Below are 26332 nucleotides of genomic sequence, written 5' to 3'. Positions count from 1 at the left end.
TTTTTTTTTTTTTCAATTTGAGGATTCAATCTTGTTCACCGTCGTGCCGCCAGTACTTGTATTCAACCCCACCTCCGGAATCAACGCCGTGTGCAAGTTCATAGCGTAGATGGTGATGGACATGACCATGATGTGTAGTCCCACGCAATACGCGAGAAAGATGTTTCGCGTGACTCGCGTTGCTAGCACGGCTCTTGTCATGGAAATAAACATTCTCTCCAAGGGTGAAAGTCTCGAATTGATTCTTTCTTGTTCCTTGATTCTAAACTGTTCAATAGGGTGTAGCTTCTTTTCGTAATCTCTTTGATACTGCGTGTATAAATTTTTCTCCAAGTCTGCATTTGGTTTAGGGTTCAAAATCTTACGACCACTTGAAGTTGTTGTGATGTTTCTCGTGCCTGGCGTCTGGAAAGATTGAAGATACCTTCCACGCTCGTAGAGCTCCTCGTTGTCCTGTTTTAATGCATTGATTTGTCTCTTCATGTCATTTACGAGGCTAGTCTGTTTCCGAAGCTCCTCCTCGATTTCGTTGTTTTTCTCTCTAAATCTGTCTCTTTGCTTGGTGATGATGGGCAAGATTGATGACTCGTCATTGACCCCGCGGTCCCCTGCAAATGATGCAATGCTTCCATTTCTGCCCGGCCTAGTCATTCGGCTTGTGCCCGATATCAAACTTGCACTGTCGTTGAATATTTTACCACGACCACCGGCATCTTGCAAATCGGCCAAATCATTTTCAAGTTTGGAATTCAATTGTCTCGCGTGGTGGAGCTCCTCCGCCGACAGTTTCGCCTGCGCTTCAAGCTCATTGATTCTTGATATCAAGTCGTCGTGTTTGGAACGGAAATTAGCTAGTTCTTGCGTCATGGCTCGGTTTCTTTCAAAGACTATAGTATCTAGCTTTGTATCTTTACCAGATGTATGCAACGATACCTCGCCGCCCTCGTCTTCCTCGCCGTGTCCAAACTCTATTTGCCTGAGCAAATAAAGCTCATTTTTGATATCTTCATAATCTGCAGTCTTTTCCAACTTTTGCTTCAAAGTTTTAACTTCATGGGAAACTAATAAATTTTCCCTGGTCAAGGCTTCAATCTTGTTTTGTAGCAGATTAGTCACATCCTCCTTTTGTCTCCGTATCTGGTTCAAGTTTGCAACCAACAAGACATTCTCTCCTTCCATTTCACTAATCTTTTTATCGCAGTTGGCTTTGACCAAGTCAATGTCCTTGTCGTTTTTGGACTCGGCAATTTCTCGCCTTAGACTTTCGTTCCGCTTCTCCAACTCGTAAACTCTTTTTCTAGCCAGTTCTGCGTCTCTTCTCACCATGTCCAACTCAGCCATCGTCGACGCCGGCGCGCCTTCGTAATGTTCGTGACTTTTACTTTGATTATCGAGTCGCATCTCGGTCAGTTCTTTGGACGCTCTCAACTCTTCAATTTGTTTCTGGGCGGTGCCAAGTTGATTTTCAAAGTCCCGCTGCTTTTGAAGCCAGTTGGCTTCCTTCTCCTCCATTTCAGCTCTAACCTCGCTCTCCTTGGCCTTGAGCTTGATGCTTAAAATCTCGGCTGCTTTTTGCTCGTTCAGAAGTAATCTTTCCTTCAACTTGTCATAGTCTGCCTTCTTTGACAACTCCTTGACAGTCTTCTCGAGCTCGCTCTTTAATTTCCCTATTTCCCGGCTCTCAATCACCGAGTCGAGCGACAACTCTAGCAAAGGTCGAGGATCTGGTGCTTCGGCTATTAGTCGGTACATGCCAAAAAAGTAATTCTCGACATTCTTATTCTTGGTGGTTAAGCTATCTATTTCATTTTGGTATAGCTTAAGCAAAGTCTTTACCTGTTCTAGTTTCTCCAGGGAGTCCAATTTTCTGAAATCTTTGGTCTTGGTGGCGAGAGCTTTTCTACTTATTAGCAGATCTTTTTGGCCCTCCCTGATTTCAACTCCTTGCTCGTCCAACTTCTTTTGAAGCGAGGGCAAGTCGATTTCCACCCATGACTGGAGGGCCCTCTCAAACACGTTGGATTTGGTATCATCAGACGGTGGGGGTGAGTCCTGAGTAGCCATCTTCAATTGATTTCCATAGTAAACTACAGGGATATATTAGAATGGGGTTAATACTACTACTACCGTGCGTGGAGCTTTTGTTTCCTGCGGTAGTTTGAGGTGGAGTCAGAAAAGCTCACCACCTACCACAAATTTCTACACGCATCGGGCAAGTGCGGCTCACGGTCACTACTCATCAATCAAGACTACTCAAACAAAAACACATCAACTCCGTCTTTTAAAAAAGGGTGCAAATTAATTTATACTATACTTAATATAAACAAATATAGGAATGGTACATGGTGTGTGTGTGTGAGTAGTGGCAAAACAAAGAATTTCCGTGTCTTTCTTGTAAGATTTAAATGAAAGTTTCGTAAGCAACTGGAGCCAAAGTTTGAGGGACGTTTTCTGAGGTAGAGACAACTCTAGCTTCTCTTGGCTTAGCAGCAGCTCTCTTCAAGTTGACGTGTTCACCGTTAGCCTTGGCTTCTCTCTTCTTAGCAGCGTTGGACTTGACTCTGTTCAAGAATTCTTGACGGCAAGCCGAGTGCTTCACGTGCTCGACTCTCAAATTGACTCTCTTTTCAATGTATCTGTTACCAACAACCTTGTTGATGATGACACCGACTGAGGACTTGGTGACGTTGTAAACAATACCGGTTTTGCCGTGGTAGTATTTGTGTGGCATACCCTTTTGGATGGAACCGTTGGCTTTTATGTCAACAATGTCTCCGACTTTGTAGATTTTCAAGTAGGTGGACAATGGAATAGCACCATGTTTTTTAAAGTCACGCTGGAAAGCGTAACGAGTACCTGATCTGTAACCACGACTGTAAGAAAAATGATGTTAGTATCAATTATTGTTTTTTCGTCAAATTTTTTTGAACATAGATTCTAGCTTTTTGGAGTTGAGATTAACAAAAGCTGAGCTTGTTTCTTTGATGCTGCTTGGAAACCTGATTGTAACACTCCAGTGTCTGTGAATCTTGCTTGTTTCAAGCAAAAAGTCGATTCCGAGGACTGAATTACTCAATCTTCTTGCTTTTCCGACGTGTAAATGTCTCCCACAAATGCTCTTGCCCTGATCCCTCTGTCTCCATCTCCAGATCCATGTCCGTCTTGGTGTCCATTTCTCATGTTCACATACGATTTACCCATTTTGTTGTATTATAGATGTCTTCAAAGAGGACCTTGGAAACTGATAGTGTGAAAAAAATTTCAATATCAAGAGCCTGTATGTTTCGCGGTGATGGTTTGCCAGGAGCGAGAGACAGACAGAGTGCGAGCGAGCGAGCGAGCGGGAGTGTGTGTGTCTGCGTGGTGCCTAGTAAAGTAAGAGAGCGAGAGAGACTACAGTACTCACTACCAAAATTTGAATAGAGACACACAAGCTGAGCGCGATTTTTTCCATCACTACCAACTGTGTGGTTGTAGCCCTATGTCACGTGTACAGAGCTCCGCATGATTATCTGACATACGCAGGACATCAACAAGGGGTTTACGTGGGGTGGAGGTAGCCACGCTTCAGTCCAGAAAGTGCAAAACAGAGGAAAAGGTGTGGAACCAGCGGCTGTAGTTGTCCCGATGTATAACCTCACACTGAGGAAGCCTCCTTCATTAAAACCAAAATTGAAGTATGTATATATATTAATAATTTACAATAGTGATGATCTCTCCCTCTCTACTCAGGTCTGCTCTGCTCGCACCGCATGGAAAAGGGATTGACTGCCCAGTTTACTCTTCGTCTTCTTCTCCACCTTCTTCAGACTTTTTGTTTTGTGATCTTCTCTTAACCCTACCGGCTCTGCCACCGCCGTATGGGGAGGTTGGAGCAAAGTCAATGTGCTTTTGTGAGTCCAATCTGACGGTGAAGGATGGGACATTGACGATTTGTCTGCCAACAGCAATGTGTCTTTGGGAGATCAAGACTCTGGCGTGGTGGATTGATCTGGCCAAACCCAATTTGAAAACTTGAGTTTGCAATCTTCTCTCCAAGAAATCTTCAATTCTCAAAGCCAAGACATAATCCAACTTCATCTTGTCTTCAGACAAAACACCGACTCTCACCAATCTTCTGATCAAAGCATTACCTTCGAATAATCTCTTGGTGTCTTTTTCATCTCTGGTCAACAAGTCACGAGCAGCTCTTCTGATCTTGGACAATTGGAATCCGATTCTGTAGATTTCTCTCTTGTTTTTCAAACCGTATTCACCAGCCAACTTCAATTCAGCATCCAAACGAGCTGATTCGTATGGTCTAGCAGGGGTCGAGTAGGTCTTGGAGTAAGTTCTTGGGGCACCTTAAGGAAAAAAAAAAAAAGAAAAATTGTTAGAATCAAATTGTTGTGAAAAAAAAAAAACACTCGACACGATTCAAAAGTTTCACCATGGTAGGGTCGAAGGGGGGGTTCCTCTATACTTTCAAATGAATATTTGAAGATTGTACCTGGATTGCAATTACCATACCTTTAGTATCAATCAAGTCAAATTTCAAGGGGTGGGCGCAGGCGCGGGCATAAACGTAGGCAAAGACACCACTTGAGCGCTTAAGGCATGTCATTTCAAGAATCAGCGAGCTAGACTCAGTAGTCTGACTTGACTTGACGCAAACACCTCGTGATGAAAGTCGAAAAATAAAATCGACTTTCATTCCACGCTTGAAAATTTTACTGAGCTTCATGATGTTCTTTCGTGACTGAAGTGTCGGGAGTTCAGTTCACAAATGAAAGGAAAGGTTTGTAGCAATCTCTGAATGAAATCTCAAATTCAAAGAAAGGAGGACCCGAACCTCAACGACCAGTCAAGCCCTTGAGCCAAAATCAATCACTGCTCTCTTGTCTAGACAGAAGAAAAAAAAATTGCGAGTGAAAAGCGGCCTCAAGGTTCTGAAATCGTTCAAAGTTATGTTTTGAATAAAATCCATTGCAAATAGTGATCAAACTGCCTGTTGGCAATGACCCTGTGGATACATACGAGGCATATTTGGCGACTGATGGACTTGTTGAAGATGAACCGGAAGAAGAAGAGCCTTTTGAAGAAAAAAAAAGTGAAAAATTGTAGTGAGTGGTGGTGTAAAGGGAAAAAAATTTCAGGCAGCGGTAAAAAGGTGCTACCAAATGAGGAGACTAGGATCTTTTTTTTCTCCATAGAAACGCCACTTACATGCAGGTTTCAATAGAAGGAGCTTTATACCAGGGTATTGAATCATCGAGTGTCAATCAATGTAAAGATATGTGTCCCCGGCCATCAATCCATTTAAGCCAAGGGACGTGCTTTGATGAAGTTTCTCGCTTTGATATCAGGCGGTAAGGATTCATTCTACAATCTACAGCAGTGTTTAAGCCAGGGACACGAACTAGTTGCCTTGGGGAATCTCCATCCACAACAGCAAGATGAGATTGATTCATTCATGTTCCAGACTGTAGGACACGATGTAATACCCTTCTATAGCGAGTGCCTCGATGTTCCACTTTATAGAGAACCCATACTTGGCTCTTCTGTTAATCAAAAACTAGAATACCTGTATACAGCAGAAGACGAGATTGAAGATTTGTACCGGTTAATTGCAAAAGTTCAGCAGAAACACCGCGATCTTGAAGCTGTTAGCTGCGGTGCCATATTGTCGCATTATCAGCGAACCAGGGTCGAGAATGTGTGTGGTCGACTCAAATTGACCTCGTTGACTTATTTGTGGCAGAGGAACCAAAACGACTTGATGCTTGAGATGTGCCAGAGTGGCCTCGATGCCAGGATCGTCAAAGTTGCTGCAATTGGCCTCAATGCCAGCCATTTGGGGAAACTGATTAGTGACATGTATCCTCAACTTGGAAAGTTGAATCTGATGTATGACGTGCACATCTGTGGAGAAGGTGGAGAATTTGAAACGATTGTGTTCGACAGTCCCGTTTTCAAGCACAAAAAATTGGAAATTGTTGATCAGCAGGTTGTGCGGCACGAGGGCGATGTTTATTACTTGAAGTTTGCTGTTCAGTTGGTGGATAAAGATCAGGAACCTGCTGCTGAATCCAACATTACTCCACCAGTTTTGGAGGATAGCTGGGTGGAGTTTGTGGACGAAGCAGAGTTGGCGGAAACAAGGATCCAACAGCTGCGGCAGAACCAGCACGACATCTCCTTTCCTCTAAAGAAAGTTCTGGCTGCTGTTGTTGTTGCTGTTGTTGAAACGCCGACCAAGTTGTTCATCAATAATCTCACTGCAACAGCTTCAACAACCATTGAGGACCAAACGAGCGAAGTTTTCAACCAATTGCAGGAAACTCTCAGCAAGAACCATCTCACTTTCAACAACATCCAGCATGTAAACATTTTACTTTCGGACATGTCCTTGTTTGGCCGCATGAATGCAATTTATGGCTCCTACTTTACAAACCTTTACTTGCCACCATCCAGAATTTGCGTTGAGACAAACATCCCCACCTCTGCACTTTTACAACTATCATGCGTCGTTTTGAAACACAAAGGCCCTAAACTAGGTATACATATCCGTTCTAGATCATACTGGGGTCCGCAAAACATTGGGCCGTATTCACAAAGCATCGTTGACTCAAACCTGTCTTGCAAAGTAGCAAGTTTATCGGGCCAAATACCGCTTGTTCCAGCTAGCATGGCATTATCCACGAGTGGTGGAATTAAATACAATGCCGCATTATCACTTCAGCATTTGACGAGAGTGCAAAACTTGGTTGGAGTCACTAAACCGGCTGCGATTATCTGCTTCGTTACCGATTGCGCGAGCATACCCACAGTTTGCGCTTGCTGGAATCATTATGTGGAGCAAGAGGGCAAGCGGGAAAATGCAAGAAAAAACCTTGTCATTGTGGAAGTAAGTGGACTTCCCCGTGGTGCAGATGTTGAATGGGGTGGGTATTCATTCGAAGAAGTTGTGTCGATGTACGAAGATGAAGAAGAAGAAGTAGATGATGATGGTGGTGAACAACAGGCGCCAGATTTCCTGGATTTCGAAAACTCCAGCACCATCTCCATCACCAATGGCACAACCAAATTTCTGGTTCTATTCACATCAAACGCAGACAAGGTCAAGTCCTTTCTCCTCACTTTGAATAACACCCTGTCAGCACAACTACTAACAACCGCCACACCACCCATTCTTGATTCATCCGCGGAGTACATTCCAGTCAAGAGGATCTTCAACTACGCAGGTGACGAATTTAGATATTCTATAATACACAGACAAGAAATGGTCTAGTTTTTTTTTTGGAATTGGAATTGAAATACACATTAAAATTAAAAAAAAAAAAAAAAAAACTTGAAAACACTGTAAAATGAAATTGATTAGAAAACATCTCTATCTTTCGTTAACTTGTCCTTTGCCCTGGTCAACTGTCTCTTTTCTAGCGAGCTTTGTTATTTCGCAATATCACTACCATCATTCTGCGGTCCTTTATATACCAACTCCTCAGGAACTTGAATGCCACGTTGTCGACACATTTCAATCAATTTGACATTTTCCTCCTTAAGTTGGTCAATGAAATCGGCACTCTTGGTCAATATATTCAACTCCGACCGATTCTCCAGTTCAGTCAAATTGGGAGTCAACGAGACAATCTTGTCAAACTCCGCTCGTATATTTTCCCTGCGCTTCTGCTCTGACGCTATGTGATGTGCCTAAGTTGAGCCGGGTCAGTACATGAGAATAACCTATCCAGATAAAAAATTCGAAACGGGACATACCTTCTTCTGTTCTTCGGACAAAGTGGAAGATTTCGTCTTTTTCTTCCTGGGCGTGGGCGAAGCGCTCTTGTCCGGTATTATCGTGGGATCCTGAGCCACCTGAGTATCTGGCGAGCTTGACATTCTTAGTAGTGAGAACAGAAAACAGTTGTCGTGGTTAATCGGGGTTCCTGGCTGGGGCTCTTTCAGCCTTGGTGATGTAATATGCTGTTACCTTGTGCCAGTATTTACTCAGAGAAAAAAAAACCATCAAAAGAAAAAGGTCACGTGGTGACACCAAACGATAACCGAAAAGGGAAATTCGCATTTTACGAGGCGCTCTCTCTCTCCCTCCCTCCCTCTCTTGTTATCTGGTTGCATTCAGCGGCATATATATAAAACAAACTGAGATCCATGCGATACACCACTGTTTCAGGCACGTGAGGGTTAAGAGCCACATAGATATTGTTTCTAGAGTAATGAGATACATCTAAACAGATAAAAAAAAGACACTAGCATCTGGTGTGCTTTTGCTTTAGCTCAAAAGGTAACTCAAAAAAAAAAGACTTTATGAAATTGCTGCAAACGCTCTCTTTCAAAGTGGCTGCATTTTTTTTGCAACAATTTCAATCAAAATTGAGAAGAAACCTGCAAGGTCCAGAGTACAACAAGACTATATATATTTCAAACAGAAAATTACAAACAACCCCCCCCCTTCACCTCTCCTTGAAAACTAAACCAAATTAAGTCACCCAACCCTTCTTACCCTCCCCCTCCCCAACTACCCCTCCGCTCTTTCTTCTGCCTCTTCTTCTCCTTCTTCTGCACCTCATTTGCAAAATCTCTAGCCCCCCTCTCTCGATTGTTTTCCGCCCTCTGCTCAAATTGCAAAAAAATCCCCAAATCATCAAAGATCTCACAACAACATGGCACCAGCAGCAATGGCAGCAGCAGCACCAGCCAAATTCACACTGTTAATCACGCCATTGCCCCTGGTGGCAGTGGCAGTGGTGGCATTGGTCCTATTGAGCGCAGTGGAATTCTCTTCATGAAGATGATGATGAGGTTTCGCCTTGCTTCTCGAAACGGCAGATACATAGGCTAATGAAACTAAAGTTATGATTATCGTCTTGAACTGCATGGTTGATTGAGATTCAGATTACTTTGACTTAGCGATAAGAAAGAGACTAAGATTCATTTAAAAAAATTGAGGGGGTGGGGACAGGAGGGCCGTAGATGATAGAGTCTTTTTATATCTTGTCGATACTTGCACTTTCCTAATGGTTTCACGAGGCAGATTTGCGAGCACAGTGGCATAACAATTAAAAACGGAAACTTCCTCAGCAGATTCTGTGAAAAACCAAAAAAAAAAAAAAAAGAAAATGCAGAAAAAAGTGGATGTTCCACAAGATGCCAAGATGTGCATGTTGTATAGCTCATTAATTGTGGGTGTCTATTAACGAAACTCTGGTTAGTGTCCCCAATTTTTTTTTTTTTTGCAAAGAAGGAACTTGGAACGTGGAAGTTCGACGTCGAGGCATGGTGAAGCAGGGCACTTTTGATTTCCCCCCCAAAAAAAAAAACAGCTTTGTAGTACGCATATAGGCTAGACACCTCCCCAAAGAAGAAGAAGAAGAAGAAGAAAGGGAGCAGCTGATAAATTGGAGCTGTTTCTTGTTACAGATTTCTGGAGCTTGAAAAAAGAGCCCTCAATTGGATGGTGGATTAATCCATGCACAAGTAATGTTGTATCCTTCGAGTCCCGGTTAGGCAAATGGTGCGGCTCGCAGGGTCTGGTCCAAGGTCCAGAGAAATTGGTAGCCCCATTTTCATGCCAAAAAATATCGGTAGAGACACTACCACACGTGATAGGAGAATCCACCACCCCAATCTTGCAACCAGAAACCTTGCAACCAAAATTGAACTTCAAGCTGAATGAAGCAGCCAGGCCTGAACACCTTGCCCGCTTTCTTTGTTGTTTCGTCTCCAGGGCAATTGCTTCTACTCGTGTGAATGAGCAGCTTTCTTGATCATGTGCCAGATCCGCCGCCCAACGCAGTAGAGCCGACGCTCACGTTGTTATCCACCGAGTTGTTTGACAAACTTGATGGTGTTTCCAGATCAAACTTGGGAAAAGCGCGAACCGTGACGGAAAGAAAAGCCGAGATTATTACTGATTTTGTCAAGACGTTCAGATTGCACATTGGAAATGACATGTCCCCTGCAGCTCATTTGATCTTTCCCGAAAAATCCGGCAAAGTGTACTTTGTCAAAGAAGTGACTTTGGCGCGGCTCATCATTAGCATGTACCGAATACCAAAAAATTCAGAAGACTACAATTTGCTTTACCATTGGAATAAGCAGTACCAGAAGTCCAAGAGATATGCTGTCGACGAGCGCAAGATTCGAGACTTGCCGCTCCAGGCCGCAAGAGTCATCGCCAAGAGAAGAGACTTTACTGATAAATTCAAAGAATACACCGTTGCTCAAGTGAACAAGTTGTTGGACGACTTGAGCGCGGCCAAGCTGGCGCAGGAACAGAAACTTTTACTCAAACCGGTGTTAAATACTTTGAGAATCGAGGAAATCAGGTGGCTCATCCAGTTTATACTCAAAAAATCAATCCTCACCTTTATGGAGGAGTATTTTTTCAACTGCTGGCATGCACAAGGGTTCCGAGTCTATAGCATTTGCAACAATTTACAGCTTGCCTTCAACTTGCTAGCTGACCCGCAAAGGGAGTTTACGAGAGAAGAATTGGGCCTCCACCCGGGTTTCAAATTTAAGCCCCAGTTGGCAGAACGATTGACCATCAAATACGAAGCCATGGTTAAAAAAATGCAAAAATTAAAGCCTATGGAAAAGGCGTATGAAGCCAAATTGAAGGAAATGGGCTTAGAGGACAAGTTTTATATCGAAGAGAAGATGGACGGCGATAGGATGCTATTGCACAAAGACGGCAATAACCAATTCAAATTCTTTTCACGACGACTCAAGGATTATTCGTTTTTATACGGCGAGTCCTTCCAATTTGGCTCTTTGACGAAATATTTGAGCAATGCGTTTGCAGCAAATGTCAACTCAGTCATCCTTGATGGTGAAATGGTTGCCTATGACTACAAGAGGCAAGCCATCTTGCCGTTTGGAACTTTGAAATCGCTGGCGATGCAAGAGAGTGTCCGACAATTCACGACAATTGACCAGTATGAGCAACAAACGAGTTACCCTTACTACATTGTTTTTGACATTTTGTATCTCAATGGCAAGGACCTCACTAATTATCCGCTCTTTTTCCGCAAGGATATTCTCAGCAGAATAATCAACCCAGTCCGGCACAGGTTCGAGGTGCTAGATGCTAGACTCGGCTCAGATACAGGCGACATTGAACGGGCACTTCGAGAAGTAATCACATCCAGGAGCGAGGGGTTACTTCTCAAGCATACCCAGCTGAAATATGGCATTGGGCTTCGCAATAGGGACTGGGTCAAGGTGAAACCAGAGTATCTTGAAAGATTTGGCGAGAATTTGGACTTGGTGGTGATTGGCAAGAACCCTGGTGTCAAGAACTCCTACATGGTGAGTTTAAAGAATGCAGAAAATGGCGCCTATTACAGCTTGGCGATGGTGGCCAATGGGTTCGAGACTGAAGAGTATGATAAAATTGAGCGCTTGACGCACGGCAAGTGGCACGAGATCAGCAAGGGACAACCCCTACCTTCGCCTGATATTATCCGCTTTGGTCACCGCAAGCCGGTATACTGGATAGATCCAAAGGACTCGGTTATTTTGGAAGTCAAGGCACGTTCGATTGATGTCAGGCCCGAGAAAACCTATGCGGCTGGCTCCTCTTTGCACAATAATTACTGCCGACGAATCCGAGAGGACAAGACAAACGACGAGTGTATTACGTTACAGGACTATTGGGAACTCAAGGCTAATTATACGAGAAGCTTGGAAAAGTTTCAAAATGCCATTACCAAAAAGAGAACACGACATTTGATGGAAACTTTGCAATCTTTTGAAAACAAAAGTGAGCTTAAGAAGGTTAAAGTTGAATCTGACTTGTTTCTGAAGTTTGAATTTTTGATCATGAGCGACAAGAAGAGCATCGATGGAGAAGTGATTTCCATCGAAGAATTGAAGAAATTGGTGAAAAAATACGGCGGCAAAGTTGTCCACCAAGTTGACCCAATAAAATCAGACCTGCAAGTGCTTGCGATTACTGAAATTGATTTGCCAGTGGGGAATAGATTGCTTGCAAAGGGCATGGATCTTGTCAAGCCCGAGTGGATATTTGAGTGTGTGCGAAGGAATCTGATTGTTCAAATTGAACCCTACTTTATATTTGCCACCCGGAACTGGGACTACTATTCCAATAGAGTGGATCAGTTTGGCGATTCGTATGTATTGCATACCCCGATGCTGGAAATTATAGCACCTCCCTTGAGCAAAAGTGAGCTTGACACGTTTCGAAATCAGTTCGAATGGGAAGAGCCAAGCAAACCTTTGCTCTATCTTTTCGAAGGAACCCAGTTTCATGTCGTGGGAACTTCATTGGCCAGCGAGCTCTTGCGGCAGCGAATTGAAAGGTTCAACGGGGAGATTACCGAAAAGTATGCCGATGCTGGTTACATTGTAGTACCCGAATGGGAGTACCAAAGCAATAAAGAATTGACGCAGTTTAGAATCAACAAGTGCTATGAAAACATCGACAAGAACCTTGAATTTGTCGATGGCAAGCCCACGCGCAGGATCCCATTCACGGTGACTGAGGCGTTTGTTGAAAAATGTATCGCATCAAATTGTATCGCAGACCCAGAGGACTACAAGTACTGCTGAGCTAAACTGAATTAAACTGATTTAACTTACAATGGCTCTGGACTTTTAATTTTTTTACACACATTTGTAACGACAAACAAAATAAACGGTTACCTTCGAGCACCTCTCCTTGTCAACTCCGGCATTTTGAAAGGCACTTTCAAATTGGCAATCTTGTAAGTACCAGCCTGACTTTTTGGTATACCCAAGGCCTCAGCCTCGCGCACGGTGGCACTTTTAATCGTGGCGCCGAGGGACCTGAATAAACCAACCAATCTCGTGGGTTTCAATTTCAAATCCTTTGCCAAGGGGTTCAATTCGACACTGAAGTTGGACAAGTGAAGCAAAATGATGAACAAGTAACACAACAACTTATCTTCATTTTGCGGGTCAATAGTAAATGCCTTTTCCTTTGCTCTTCCAAATTTCGAGGAACGAGAAATGGCAAACTGGTCCAAGATCCCATCCACTAACGCCTCAGAAGGCTTGTTTTGTAACCTAGTCATGAGCGCTTCTTTCTGGGACACTCTCCTGTTTTCGTAAACACCAAATAAAAGCGACGCATAGTAGAGCCACTGCAACTTTTCGGTGTTTTTCAGTTCTATCAATCTCGTAAGCGCCGACTTGAGCACTTCCGGTGCAGCAGGTAGGAGGTTCAAAGGGTCAGATGCAGTGAGTAGTGGATCGACACGGATGTATGGAAGTGCCTTGCGTGGGATGACTTCGTCAATGGGGTAAATGTCAGCCACGTTCGTAGCGCTGGCATTTGGCTTTGGTGCAGGTCCCATGTGGGAAGACTCAGCCTGTTGTTGCTGCAGTTGTTGCAGATGCAGTTGTTGTTGCGATTGCAATTGCAGTTGCAGCCCGGGGATATCTTTCGTTGCTGCTTGTACCGAATCCACGATATCCAATTCGACATCCTGTAGTTTCTCAGAGTCGATTCTGTTCTTTTCCAAATTGGAAAGCGCAGCCTTGGCCTTTTTGGTACCGAACGCTTCGCCCAACGCTTTCCTCTGGGCCACGTTTTTCAACCCGGTGGATTTCACAGCGGGACCTTTGTAGACTCGATTCTTTTTCGAGGTCACTTTTGTAGCAATGTAGGGTGCTTTATACAACTCGACTAATTTTTTGTTGGGATCGTAAACAGCAACGACGTATTCGTTTTCGTTGCTCGATTGACCGTTGTAGTCCAAAGTGTCGCTTTCGCCGTGTAGGAGAAAGTCTCTGTTCTTGTTGTGTTGGTAAATGTCAAATTTAGTCCTTGGCGGCACGGCCAAACCATTGAAAAAAGAGCCCACACACGCAACCGGTTCCTCCGAAAATGAAGCAATCTTTACTTGCGAAGAGGACTTTGACATTATTATCGTCTATGTCTATCTGAAATATCTAGGGTGGTGGAGGACTTGACTCGATGAGGTTGGGTGTAGAGAAATTTCAAAGATGGGAAATCATCCCGAGATGAGAGTACCAATTGAAAAAAAATAAAAATGAAATAAAAAATGTAGTTGAAATTGAAGTACGGAGGCTGGAGGTAGACACAAGCAGAGAGGAATAAAGAGAAATAAAACCCGATGGGATAATGCAAACCCATTATGAAGTATTGAATGTGACCTCTGATGCAACTCAAGAAGAGATCAAACTAGCGTACAAGCAGAAACTACTCACTTCACACCCAGACAAGACGTCTAGTAGTAGCTCCAAACAGCCGAACATCATTGCAAAGATCGTCGAAGCCTACAATGTACTATCGAACCTGACTTCACGCACGGCCTATGACAAGCAACTTGAATCCGATATAAAGGGAACAGGGTATAACATCTCCGGAGGTGGACTTGACGTGTACAGCCTAGACGACTTCAATTTCGTGCAGGATAAATTCGTGAAGACATGTCCAAGATGCGAATTTGTCGATAGTCTAGTGTTGACCGAGGAGGATTTGGAGAATGGCACACCAAACAACGAAGACGGATATGACATTATCTTGCAATGCAATAGCTGCAGCTTGTGGATCCAAGTGAACTACTTTGAGTCATGACGATTCATGCAACATTGAGCTCCGTGGGAACCCCGCGTATAAAACCTTCAAGATGATAGCGTGTATGTACCTTCAATATGATACACATTTTTTTTTTATAATCTACTTTGCAGCGGTTTCCATTTCAGTCACGAACGAGTCGAGCTCAACCATAATCTCCTCGAGGGTTCGAATCTTGTTCTCGACCTGAGCTAGAAGCTCCGAGCTAGCATCAAAATCAGCTTCTGTAAACTGAGTTAATACATGAACTAGAGTATTGTCATTTTTTTCCTTCCTCTCGTTTTTGTTTTGCACGTACTTAGTTGGACCAATTGGTTTCCATTACGTTCTATTTGGTTCAAATCGTTCTCTAGCTTTATATAATTTAAAGACTGATTGGTGTTTAGGTTCTCAAGAAGGTTCAAGTCGATCGTGGAGACGTTGGTGTCTGATTCAATCAATCGCGATAGAGCCGTGAGTGATTGGTGGATGATCCTTGGTGTTTCCCTTGACATCTGGTCTGTGGGGGAGGAGGACGAAGAGGAGAAGGAGGCGGCGGTAATGGTTACCAGCGATCCCTAGCTTTGTTGTTGGAGAAGTGGCCTCTAGACGCGAAAATTTCAAATAAACTCGTGGCGCCAACTGGATTTAAAATCATGAGTTTAAAGAGAGAGAGAGAGCGAGGGCATGGGTCATGGCCAATTGCAAAAGTCTTTAAACACCAGGACCTACCAGTAGTAGTAGTAGTAGTAGTATCACAGGATTATTACGTTTATTTACAGTCTCCAAGCTTCCCGCTCCAGCTTCTCAATATCTACCACTATACAACTTGTACATAGGATCAGTTCTGAATCTCTGCAAATTGGCCCATCTCCTTGATGGATTTTCATTCATCTTTTCCACATAATCCACAGGTTCAGGTTTATCAATCAAGCTGGTGACGCTGACCCTCACTTTCGACTCGGGAGTAATGATCTCGTATAGCCCGGGCAATTTCGCGGCTGCTTTCCGGAGCGCTTCTCGCGCAACTTTTTCATGGATAGGCCCGTCGATTTCAAACAACACTTTCCCCGTGGGCATCCTAGTTGCCCAATGGTCAAACGCACCTTTCCCTTTACCCATTCTCGTCATGTTCCCCTTGATGCAAATAGCCAAGTCGCAAACGAACCGCGTGAACAACTTCGACTTTGTGGGCCTGAGTTCCCTCCTCAACACCTTATCTGCGGCCAATAACTGGTTAGCGTGCAACCGGAGCCCTTCGGACTTTAACCGCAAGCCGATCTTGCCAAATTCCAAAGTGTTTCCCTTGATCGAACCTCCGGTTCTCACAGATACTCTTCCCTTTTGCGCCTTTTCCACCTGCTTGAATCTTGGCGAGTATTCATGTTTGAATCTCTTTGCAATGGTTGCTATACCTAGCGTCTTCTTCCAGGAACTTGTAAACATCGGCTGGTGGGTTAAAAGTTGGTTTTGCTTAGTTTTCCTGCCGTGGAATCGAGCTGCTTCAAATTCCTCAACTTTTTTTTTTTCACCCACCGCCAAAACTGGAGGAAAAAGTCGTGTGAAGTTGAACTACGGGGAGGCTTGTGAACCAACACGGGAACCAACAAGTTTATCAACACGGTAACCAGTATGAGTTTATCAACACGGTAACCAGTATGAGTTTACTGTCATGGTTTAGTATCACGGTTATCACATTACATTCGTCTATAGATTTATCTATGTCCTATAATTTTTGCACCTAATTTCTATAATCCCAATTTAGTACATGTACATATTTTTTTTTAAAAAAAACAGTTTACACCAAGTTTCCTTGCTGCTCTTCTTCTTCATTGGCGTGCTCTTGTTCTGGCTTGTGGTATCCAGCGTAGCCAGTCGAGGTTGCCATTTCTTCTTCTGAAGGTGGAACCCACTTTGAAGACTTCCAAGCAGGAATACCACTTTGGTACATTTCATCCACCTCTTCCAAACTGAGACCTTTGGTTTCGTAAACCATAAAGTAAACGAAAAAGATTGAAAACACCAAACAGCCAAAGAAAACAAAACCATAGTAGAAATGAATAGCGTCGGTAATGAAAGAAGTGAAAAAGGAAATCAAGAATCCAAAGATCCAGTTGGCTGACGAGGCAACTCCCATAGCCTTTGATCTGATCTTCAAGGGGTAGATTTCCGAGATGATCGAGTAAACACCACCAGCCCAAGTCGAGGCAAAGAAAAAGATGAAAAGCGAGGTGATGAAAATCATCGCGTCACCACTTGGTTTACTGGTGGGGCCATTGGGGCCGTCAATGTAAAGACTTTGCGTACCAACCAAGGCGTAAATGAGGAAACAGACTGACATCGCCACTGAACCAATCAAGAGACAATGTCTCCTACCCAACTTCTCAATGGCGTAAATACCCAAAAATGTCGAGGCGAAATTGATGACACCAATGACAATCGAAGTCTCAAATGAATCGTCCAAACCAACGGCTTTGAAAATGGTGGTACTGTAGTAGAAGAAATAATTGTTACCAGTCAATTGTTGCAATGCTTGACACAAGGCACCAACACAAACTCTTTCAAAGATTCTTGGTTTCCCAGTGATCAAGGTCTTCCATCCAGCTTTTCCAGCTAATCTTTCACGGTCGACACCAGCTTGAACCAACCGGAGCTCCTTCAACAAGGCGGGGTCTTCTTCCGAGACTTTGTTTGTCCTCGACAACGAGCTCTTTGCTTGCTCAATCTTGTCCTTACTAATGAGGTAACGTGGCGATTCAGGCATGCCAATCAAGCCTCCCAATAACAAGAGAGCCCAGGCAAAGCACAAGCCCAAAGGAACTCTCCACTGCACCGAGTCAGAATAGGTCTTGGTACCGTAGGTGGTGCAATAACCCAAAAAGATACCCATGGTAATCATCAACTGGAAACAACACACCAAGGTACCTCTCAAGTGCTTTGGTGACACCTCTGAAATAAACAATGGACAAACGACTGACAAGCAGCCAACGCCGATACCGGCAAATATCCTACCGATCATGATTTGAAACCAAGCATCTTGGGCAGCAATCTGGACAATGATTCCCGGAATGTAAAAACACATGGCGCTCAAGATTCCAATACGCCTACCCCACAAGTCACCACTCTTGGAAAGGAAAATGGCACCAAGGGCACATCCAGCGTTGAAAATACCCACAATCAAACCCGTCCTCACATTTGAAAAATAGTACTCGCCAGCGTCATTCCTCTGGCCAAAACGGCGCTGGTAGTCAGTCATGTTGATGAAACCAGAGACTGTACCCGTGTCCCATCCGAAAACAAACCCACCAAAAGCAATCAAGACCGACTGCAAAATCACACCAATGTAGTGGTGGAGCGGTTTCTGGTTCAATTGATCGGCCAAGTGCTCCTGCTGGTCTGGCGACTCCTGGCCGAACTTCTCCTCCTGCAACTCATCTGGATTTGGTTCTGCGGTATGCGACGATGCTTGAGACATGGTTGTAAAGCAAAAAAACTAATCTGTAGAGACAAAATAGCAAAATCCCCCAAAAAAAAATCAAAAAATTAAGGAAAACCCTGATCTAAATATATATGGGAAGGAGGAAATCTCGCTGTTTTTATATCGACTCTCTCCAAGAGCTTTCTTTATTTCTTTGAAGAGCAATAATAGCACCTCTCTTTGTGCAGAGGCCAAGCTGCGAAAAATTGCTGCAAAATTTATTAGGTGGCAGCAAGTTGTTTTTTTTTTTTTTTTTTTTCAAAAGGAGAAACATTAAGACAGAGAAAGAGAGGGAGCGGAAGAACCCACCACGGCAAACACCAAACCAAAAGCATGTCACGGGCAGGTGATCTGTGCTCCATCTGCTCTTCCCCTCCCTTTCTTCCCCCCCGTCCTCCATAACCCACCATATCCGAGATTTCTGGCAGGCAATGGAACACTTTTTTTTTCTTTTTCTTTTTCTTTTTCTTTTTCATATTTTTTTGTTTCATTTTTTTTAGTCCCATCGACGCAAATCCAGGGTATCTCATGACCGAAAAGTAACATACGACGTGTGTGACGTATGACTGACTGACTGACTTGTGGTTCTCTTTAACTCAAACAAGAGCCTATACTTTCCAAGATTTTTTTTCTTTTTCAAATCCCCCAGTCCTTTTCCTCCGGAGATCTAGACTTCCCACGAAAACTCTGGCTACCTTTTCTTTTGTGCCGCAACCGTTGGGGAACAGGGTACGCAGCAGAAGCCATCTCTACAGTCGAATCGTTTCTGTTGCTTACTCTTTGACGGGAAACGAGCTTGAGCTGGTTTCGACAGCTTTTCTCCCCGATTCCCTTTCTCCTCCTCTTCTCCTTCTCCTTCCCCCACTGACTCTTCACCCCACGGGCTTCGAGTCGTTCTCGGCAAATTGAAAAACAACATGGTATTAAGACAAGAGCGCTTTTTTGGAAGCGGTGCACGCCGATAGCAATGACAAGGTCGAGAACTGGCTATGATGTCATCGGCGCAAGGCAGTCGCCAAAAGAGCGAAAAAAAAAGAAAAGGAAGAAAAAAAAAAAATAATTTCTCCGAGATTTTCGGAACATTTTCTCGGGCTTTTAATTTCTCCGAGGTTTTCGGAAATTTTTCTCGGGCTTTTTTTTGTGTGTGTTTTGTTAATTGATCCCTGTAGTATGGGTGGCGCAGGTGAGCTGCATTGGCCCTCTTACTGGTCTAATCGAAGATGAAAATACTTCAAAAGGCAAGACATGCTGAGCCAAGGCAAGCCAAGGCAATACAAGACGAGTTAAGACCAGGCGATCACACAAATGCAGTTTCGCCACGACTCATAGGGTTTTTGCCCAGGAGTTACCTCCATAGTACATGCAATTTCTTTTCTACCGTTCAAAATTAACTTCTATTGCTTCTATATCTGTTTATAATTTTTTTTATAATTTTTGGTCGTAATCGTCGTAAGAACTGGATGCGATTTAAATAGTCTTAGACATGCTCTTCCTCTGGTTTGCTGTAGGCAGCGTAACCAGTGGCATGGGCCATTTCTTCTTCTGGAGGTGGAACCCAGCTCGAGGATTTCCAAGCTAAAACACCGCTGGCATATAACTCGTCGACTTCCTCCAAACCGAGACCTTTGGTTTCGTACACGGTAAAGTAAACAAAGAAAATCGAAAATACCAAGCATCCCATAAACACAAACCCATAGTAGAAGTGAATTGCACCGGTGATGAATGAGGTAAAGAATGAAATCAAGAATCCAAAGATCCAGTTAGCCGCGTTGGCAACGCCCATGGCCTTGGACCTGACTTTTAATGGATACAACTCGGAAATGACGGAGTAAACACCACCGGCCCAAGTCGAGGCAAAGAAGAAAATGTAAAGCGAGGTCACAAAGATCATCGCGTCACCGTCGGGGTGTCTGGTTGGACCGCTGCTTCCGTGATAGTAAAGATGCTGTGAGCCAATCAAGGCGTAAATGAGGAAACAGATTGACATCGCCACTGAACCAATCAAGAGACAATGTCTCCTACCCAACTTCTCAATGGCGTAGATACCAACAAAAGTGGAGGCGAAGTTGATGACACCAATAACAATCGAAGTCTCAAATGAATCTTCCAAACCAACGGCTTTGAAAATGGTGGTACTGTAGTAGAAGAAATAATTGTCACCGGTCAATTGCTGCAAAGCCTGTAAGAAGGCACCGACCAACACTCTTTCAAAGATTCTTGGCTTACCTTTGATCAAAGTCATCCATCCTGCAGATCCCGCGAGCTTTTCCCTTTCAACACCAGCATGGATCAACTGCAATTCATTGTCCAATTCAGGGTCATCGGGGGACAATTTGTTGACTTTAGCCAATGCGACTCTTGCCTCGTCAATTCTATCCTTACCAACCAAGAAACGGGGCGACTCGGGCGTGGGGAGCAAACCAGCAATCAACAAGAGAGCCCAGGCAAAGCACAAGCCCAAGGGGATTCTCCATTGTCTTGAGTCAGAATAGGTCTTAGTACCGTAGGTGGTGCAATAACCCAAAAAGATACCCAAAGTGATCATCAACTGGAAACAACACACCAAGGTACCTCTCAAGTGTTTTGGCGAAACTTCGGAAATGAACAAGGGGCACAACACGGATAAACAACCAACGGCGACACCCGTCAAGATTCTGCCCACAGTCAATTGGTACCATTTATGCGACGATGAAATTTGCACAATCAAACCCACAATGTAAAGAATCATGGCAGTCATTATACCTAAACGACGACCGTATATATCACCAATCTTGGAGAGGAAAAGCGCACCAAGGGCACAACCGGCGTTGAATAAACCGACAATCAACCCTGTTCTCACGTTTGAAAAATAGTACTCGCCAGCATCGTTTCTTTGGCCGAACCTGGCTTTGAAATCGTCCATATTGATGAAACCTGAAATGGTTCCCGTGTCAAACCCAAACACATAGCCACCAAAACTAATCAACAAGCAAGTTGTAACAATGGAAAGGTTAAATGGCTTCTTTCCTGGTGAAGTGGCGGTTACAGGCTGTTGCTGGTTATCTCCTTCTACGCCGTCGACTGGTAGCGCGGGCTCGTATTTGGCTTCGATATCATGAGCCTCCGACGTGGAAGCATTCGATGAGTGCTCTGGAGACATGATTAATCTTGATTCAATTTTATTTCTACTGCGAGTTAATGTGAGAGAGTGAGAGGAAAAGTACATGGCCGTCAATTGGAGAAATCTAGTCGCTTATTTATAGGGCGGAGGATTTTGTTGTTTAAAGAAACACGAGAGGGATCACACCGGCTATCTATTGTCCCAGCCCATCTCCCCTCCTTCTCCCCCAAAATTCCCCAAAATTCCCCAAACAAAACGATATGCTTCAAAAAGCCTTTTCCCTTTCCGTGTTGGAGATTTCTATTGTGTGTATCCCATGGTGAACGCATAGACAAGATAGTTGCATTACGAGGTCACAGCTGGCGGAGACTAATTGATTGTTTTGAACATGATCGGCTGCAAAATTTTGTGTTCTATTTTAGCTTTAATGAAAAATAGAGAGGGATAGACGTTTAGAACATTGCACAGAAGTTGATGCCGAAGAGCGTTGCAATTTTGCTCATTCTCAGTCTTGTTTTATCATGTCATTGATGTGTGAGAAGCAGAGATTCTTACTAAGTATAGTGCTATGAAAGTTTGTCATGGACACATGTTCAAAAAAAGTTTAACGATGGCATGATCGCGGTTGAGAGGGGGGGTTCTCCAAACCAGATCGGCTTTGAAGTGGGCCATCTTCTGGAAATTTTTGAATTCCGGAGTGAATCCCTTTGCTTGGTGCCATAGAGAGGGCGAAAGAACAGCAGTCTCTTTGCTCATGTTTTTTTGTTTTTTTACCCAAACCAGGCAAACGTTTACTTAGAATCGGATGTAAAAAAACAAAAAACAAAAAATGGTTTCAACTCTCGGAAGAATTTTATGCGCCATTATTCGTCGAGTCACTTGATAAATTTCTACGTGTTCATGTTGATATGTGCCCTGCGCCGTGTTATGCGCCAAACGTCAATTTTTCCCTCTCTCTTCCTCTCTTGAAGTAAAAGAAAATTTTTTCCGAGATTCCAGGTTCCTGTTGTTTGTATTCTTTTTATCAGAAAAATGAAAAAAAAAACTCGATCCTCCAATTTCTTCCCCACTTTGAGTTCCGCCATTCGGCCCTAACAATTCTAACAATAGGAAGCTCAAGTTTTTTTTTGGTTTTTTTCCTTTGGGAACAACGACAAAACAGTTCTGCTGGATACAAAGACTTGGGCCATGGCCGTGACTTGAAATTCCCTCCTCGTCTTAAGTGCCGATACATTTTGGCATAGCACTAAAAAAAAAGTCGAAACAGCTGACGCATTCAACATCTTTGGGTTGTCAAATGATTGGGGTTACGAGTGGTATCTGCGTGTGAGGAGGTCAACCGATTCCATCAGGCTATATTTCAATTAATCCGAACGGCCCTGTTCCCTTCCCCTCCCTTCTCTCTTTCAAAATGCCGTCACATTGGTGGAAGATCTTTTTTTTTTTTAAGCATCTATTAAAATTTCTTTTTTTTTTTCTCTGGATTGCTAATTTTCCGTTGAGGGGGGGGGGAAGAGAAATTTGTCCGAAATTGATCCGTTGGAGATTTCTCAAGAATTGGCTAATCAACTGATTCAAATGCTTTAAGAAGCTATACTTCAAAAATTTGTCTTTTCTATTCAGTGCAATAAAGTGCACCAGTAGGAGGAGGAGATGATCCCCCACTTGCACACAGAGAGGGCCATGAGTCGGAACCCATCACCTGTTTTTCGCGAGCCAGTTGTGTTCCGATGTTTCCGTCGTTATTGGTGCTAGTACGCGCCCGGCGCCGGAACACAACGCGTCAGACGAGTATTGTCAAGGAGAGATTGTGTTCGTTTCGTTTGGTGTACGAGTGGAGCACAATGATCTGTCCACTCCTCTCCCCACTCCTTTGGTGCCGTTTGGCATTAGACTACTGATTTGAAAGACCCGGCCAAAAAAACAACAACAACACACGCACACTTTCATGTTGGTGCGTCGATAGATGCTACTGCTCTCGCTAAAAGCAACAACGCTGCTTCTAGAAGCAAAGCTGCTCTGCTTCACTCTTGCAGGTGTTCCTGAGGCGTAGACTGAGCATAAACAAAAGTCCATCAACTGCATATTGCAGGTAACCCCCAGTAAGAGCGCAGTGCTCTTTCAGCGCGATACAGAGAGGATGCAAAATGGCTTCCTCTCCCAGGCATCTACACGTAAAAGTAATGATACTGGATCTTGATACTTGATCTTCTCTCTGCTACGTTCCACTTTCGATCTGCTTCTCGTTGGAATTAACATAGTTCACTCCTCGAAAAAGTAGATAGAACTTTAGAAAAAACCAGAAACTTCCCAAAACACGCAAAGATTGGCTTCTACTTGTCTCTAAACTAATGGAAGTTCATCACCACACTCTCCTCGAGGGCTTCCTTTCTTAGTTTTCCTCGAGGTGTTCCATGGGCCATATATACTTAAAGTAAAAGCTGATTGTTAGGAAGCGTTAACTACTATCGGTGAACATTGTTCCAAGCAGCGACTATTTATCTGAACCTTCCTTACCACCATTTGACGCTGGGATGTCCTTCCTTCCCTTCCCTACCTTTCCTCCTTCCCTTCCCTACCTTTCCTCCTTCTCCCCATTTCCTCGTTGGATGTAGCGTACTCCACAATTCACTCAGCTGGCCGCACTCCGCACTCGACAGACACATCAAGAAAAAAAAAGAGTAGTGTTCCTCGGACCAAATTGAAAATGCCGACAATCCAACTCAACACGGACTTGATCAACCAATACCGATCGATATCATCGAGCTGAAACAAAGGAACTTGAATAACCAAAAAAGCAAAAGCAAAAAAAGCAAAAGGTACTCTCTTACATGACTATGCTAGCTCCAAAGGAGGGTCTTCCATATGGAGATGGAGCTTCAAAAATATTTGGCATGGAGAATTTCGGCAACACCTGTTACTGCAACTCGATTCTTCAATGCCTCTATTACACTGAAAAGTTTCGGAAACATTTGCTCTTGCACAATCAAACCAAGCATGAACCAAAACTAGCTGTATCTGGCGTCAAGCCGCATGGGTTTTCGCTGAAATATGAGCAATTGATGCAGAAGAAATTGAAAGAGCAAAGCAACCCGCCCATCCTGAATACTGAGGAGAGACCGAAACTGAGCAGGAAAGGTTCGCTCTTTGGTATCAAGTTCAACAGTTCTCCCAATACTCCCGCGGCAGCGGTAGAAGAGACAAACACTTTTATCGTTAAAGCAGGCGCTTGTGCGGCCTTGCCTTTGGAACAACGAATATTGATTGGTGAAAGTGCCGAGTTTCTGAATCTATACGTGATGATCACAAGACCCATTGTTGCTCAAACAACTAGGCAATCCAACACTTCAATCAGCAGCGACACCAACGATACATCCTCCAGTGCCAGTGCCTCGGCGAATAACAGCGGCAACAACAATCCAACGGCACCGAACATGGACTATTGGCAGAGCTCTTCGATGCTATTGAGCGAACAACCGTCGCAGTCGACTCAGGAAGGGACCATCAACCCTAAATCTAGTGCTATTATTGTGGGTATACCGAAACCAGAGACGTACCTCAACCAACCCATTAATCCATTCAATGCCAATCCAAATGCAGACCAGCGGAAACGGTCGGCGTTGATCAATGGGCCCATCATTAACCTTGACACATCACTACAATTACCTAGCGAACAGCTGGACGATACAGCTTTGCTTTATGCGTTGAAAGACTTGTTTGAAAGCATGGTGGAAAACCAGTCGACCATTGGAGTCGTGTCGCCAAACTACTTTATAACAAAGTTAAAAGACAAAAACTACTTGTTCAGACAAAACAACATGCACCACGACGCTCATGAATTTTTCAATTACTTGATTAATGAGATTATAGAGAGTGTAAATAAAGAATCCCAATCGAGCTCCAATTGGTGCAACGACATTTTCCAAGGTTTGATCACCAATGAAACCAAGTGTCTATCTTGTGAAACTGTTACCTCGAGACAGGAAAATTTCTTGGACTTGTCAATTGATATCCCACCAGGTGAAAGCGCTTATTCGTTAAACTATTCCATAAACAACTTTTCCAAATCGGAGACCTTGCGAAACCAAAACAAGTTCCACTGCAATACGTGTTCCTCGCTTCAAGAGGCGGTAAAGACGATCAAGATCAAAAAACTGCCGCAGGTGCTCGTGATCAATTTGAAGCGGTTCAAGTACGACGAGAAAATCGACAAGTTGGTCAAACTATTTGACTCCATTAGCTACCCGTTCAAACTCAGACTATTCAACACCACCGATGACTGCCATGACAATATTCTTTACGAGCTTTATGCGTTGGTGATCCACATTGGAGGCGGACCAATGCACGGTCACTATGTCTCCATCTGCAAAATCAAAGCCGGACTTTGGTTACTCTTTGACGATGAAACTGTCGAGTTGGTAGAGGACAACTACGTCATGAGATTTTTCGGAAATGGTCCCGGATTGGCCAGTGCATATATCCTCTTTTACCAAAAAATCGAGTTTGACGAGCGAGCCGAGTATTTTGGATTTGACCCTTCCACTATGTTTAATGGGGAAAACTTCGAGTTCCCCGCCAACAACAATGCCGCAAGCACCCCCTCCGAGGAAGAAAACTTGAAAACAAACCCATTTACAGTGGGCGATGTTGAAACCAAATCCGACATATCGTCAATCAATTCCTTCACCGCGGCAGAGCCAAAGAAACCGCCCATGTCCTCGGGAGGCATGTTTAGGAGCTTTAAATTAGAAAAGGAGGATAAAAGTTCTCAAAATGTCTCGAGAACCAGTAGCGATGGAAGCTCAACTATAAATCAAGAAGCCGTCAATACTTTTAAGGAACCAAAGGAGAAAAAATCGTGGATCGGCAATTTGAAACGGACTAATTTGGAGAGAAAATTGTCAAGTCGAGGCCCGGTTACTATAATTGAATCTGTTGAAGATGAAAGTGAGCCCAACCAGAAACAGAAACAGAATCAGAAACAGAATCAGAATCAGCCCTTGCCTCCACCACCATTGGAAAAAAGGCGGAGCTTGTTCGGGTTCAAGAAGAAGAATTGATCTTCGATTGAAAGAAAAAGAACAAATAAAAAAAAAAGACACGATAGAAACCATATAGAAATTACATTTTTTTTTAAAAGAAAAACCCCATACCGCATTGGTGATTAAGAACATAGACTGCTTCGAAT

At 43.6% G+C, this 26332-nt stretch overlaps 14 protein-coding genes across 14 annotated transcripts; 4 read left to right on the top strand and 10 right to left on the bottom strand. All coding sequences in view use genetic code 12, as the record gives it.

Moving 5' to 3' along the window:
* Positions 1 to 12: 12 nt before the first annotated feature.
* On the bottom strand, positions 13 to 2064 carry LODBEIA_P45910 (uncharacterized protein; the record flags this gene model as incomplete). Its single annotated transcript, XM_066974829.1, has 1 exon — positions 13 to 2064. The coding sequence occupies one exon, from the start codon at positions 2062 to 2064 to the stop codon at positions 13 to 15; it is 2052 nt and encodes a 683-aa protein (XP_066831529.1).
* A 337-nt stretch (positions 2065 to 2401) lies between these two features.
* LODBEIA_P45900 (60S ribosomal protein eL21) lies at positions 2402 to 3201 on the bottom strand (the record flags this gene model as incomplete). The annotated part of the gene is made up of 2 exons (XM_066974828.1): positions 2402 to 2873; positions 3191 to 3201. 2 exons carry the CDS (start codon positions 3199 to 3201, stop codon positions 2402 to 2404), a joined length of 483 nt encoding a protein of 160 aa, XP_066831528.1.
* Positions 3202 to 3777: 576 nt separating this feature from the next.
* Positions 3778 to 5023, bottom strand: LODBEIA_P45890 (40S ribosomal protein uS4; the record flags this gene model as incomplete). Its single annotated transcript, XM_066974826.1, has 2 exons — positions 3778 to 4343; positions 5017 to 5023. The coding sequence occupies 2 exons, from the start codon at positions 5021 to 5023 to the stop codon at positions 3778 to 3780; spliced, it is 573 nt and encodes a 190-aa protein (XP_066831527.1).
* Positions 5024 to 5320: 297 nt separating this feature from the next.
* LODBEIA_P45880 (uncharacterized protein) lies at positions 5321 to 7270 on the top strand (the record flags this gene model as incomplete). The annotated part of the gene is made up of 1 exon (XM_066974825.1): positions 5321 to 7270. One exon carries the CDS (start codon positions 5321 to 5323, stop codon positions 7268 to 7270), a length of 1950 nt encoding a protein of 649 aa, XP_066831526.1.
* Positions 7271 to 7428: 158 nt separating this feature from the next.
* On the bottom strand, positions 7429 to 7878 carry LODBEIA_P45870 (uncharacterized protein; the record flags this gene model as incomplete). Its single annotated transcript, XM_066974824.1, has 2 exons — positions 7429 to 7689; positions 7756 to 7878. The coding sequence occupies 2 exons, from the start codon at positions 7876 to 7878 to the stop codon at positions 7429 to 7431; spliced, it is 384 nt and encodes a 127-aa protein (XP_066831525.1).
* A 772-nt stretch (positions 7879 to 8650) lies between these two features.
* On the bottom strand, positions 8651 to 8875 carry LODBEIA_P45860 (uncharacterized protein; the record flags this gene model as incomplete). Its single annotated transcript, XM_066974823.1, has 1 exon — positions 8651 to 8875. The coding sequence occupies one exon, from the start codon at positions 8873 to 8875 to the stop codon at positions 8651 to 8653; it is 225 nt and encodes a 74-aa protein (XP_066831524.1).
* Positions 8876 to 9747: 872 nt separating this feature from the next.
* On the top strand, positions 9748 to 12573 carry LODBEIA_P45850 (uncharacterized protein; the record flags this gene model as incomplete). Its single annotated transcript, XM_066974822.1, has 1 exon — positions 9748 to 12573. The coding sequence occupies one exon, from the start codon at positions 9748 to 9750 to the stop codon at positions 12571 to 12573; it is 2826 nt and encodes a 941-aa protein (XP_066831523.1).
* An 89-nt stretch (positions 12574 to 12662) lies between these two features.
* Positions 12663 to 13910, bottom strand: LODBEIA_P45840 (uncharacterized protein; the record flags this gene model as incomplete). The annotated part of the gene is made up of 1 exon (XM_066974821.1): positions 12663 to 13910. The coding sequence occupies one exon, from the start codon at positions 13908 to 13910 to the stop codon at positions 12663 to 12665; it is 1248 nt and encodes a 415-aa protein (XP_066831522.1).
* A 221-nt stretch (positions 13911 to 14131) lies between these two features.
* On the top strand, positions 14132 to 14587 carry LODBEIA_P45830 (uncharacterized protein; the record flags this gene model as incomplete). The annotated part of the gene is made up of 1 exon (XM_066974820.1): positions 14132 to 14587. The coding sequence occupies one exon, from the start codon at positions 14132 to 14134 to the stop codon at positions 14585 to 14587; it is 456 nt and encodes a 151-aa protein (XP_066831521.1).
* A 102-nt stretch (positions 14588 to 14689) lies between these two features.
* LODBEIA_P45820 (uncharacterized protein) lies at positions 14690 to 15081 on the bottom strand (the record flags this gene model as incomplete). The annotated part of the gene is made up of 2 exons (XM_066974819.1): positions 14690 to 14811; positions 14886 to 15081. The coding sequence occupies 2 exons, from the start codon at positions 15079 to 15081 to the stop codon at positions 14690 to 14692; spliced, it is 318 nt and encodes a 105-aa protein (XP_066831520.1).
* Positions 15082 to 15373: 292 nt separating this feature from the next.
* On the bottom strand, positions 15374 to 16012 carry LODBEIA_P45810 (mitochondrial 54S ribosomal protein uL16m; the record flags this gene model as incomplete). Its single annotated transcript, XM_066974818.1, has 1 exon — positions 15374 to 16012. One exon carries the CDS (start codon positions 16010 to 16012, stop codon positions 15374 to 15376), a length of 639 nt encoding a protein of 212 aa, XP_066831519.1.
* Positions 16013 to 16364: 352 nt separating this feature from the next.
* Positions 16365 to 18041, bottom strand: LODBEIA_P45800 (uncharacterized protein; the record flags this gene model as incomplete). Its single annotated transcript, XM_066974817.1, has 1 exon — positions 16365 to 18041. The coding sequence occupies one exon, from the start codon at positions 18039 to 18041 to the stop codon at positions 16365 to 16367; it is 1677 nt and encodes a 558-aa protein (XP_066831518.1).
* Positions 18042 to 19521: 1480 nt separating this feature from the next.
* On the bottom strand, positions 19522 to 21183 carry LODBEIA_P45790 (uncharacterized protein; the record flags this gene model as incomplete). The annotated part of the gene is made up of 1 exon (XM_066974815.1): positions 19522 to 21183. The coding sequence occupies one exon, from the start codon at positions 21181 to 21183 to the stop codon at positions 19522 to 19524; it is 1662 nt and encodes a 553-aa protein (XP_066831517.1).
* Positions 21184 to 23981: 2798 nt separating this feature from the next.
* LODBEIA_P45780 (uncharacterized protein) lies at positions 23982 to 26204 on the top strand (the record flags this gene model as incomplete). Its single annotated transcript, XM_066974814.1, has 1 exon — positions 23982 to 26204. One exon carries the CDS (start codon positions 23982 to 23984, stop codon positions 26202 to 26204), a length of 2223 nt encoding a protein of 740 aa, XP_066831516.1.
* Between the last annotated feature and the right edge of the window lie 128 nt (positions 26205 to 26332).

Source organism: Lodderomyces beijingensis (assembly GCF_963989305.1).
Source record: "Lodderomyces beijingensis strain CBS 14171 genome assembly, chromosome: 5".
Lineage (NCBI taxonomy): Eukaryota > Fungi > Ascomycota > Pichiomycetes > Serinales > Debaryomycetaceae > Lodderomyces > Lodderomyces beijingensis.
The sequence above is the reverse complement of the archived record's forward strand: the minus strand, read 5'-3'. Positions and strand labels throughout refer to the sequence as shown.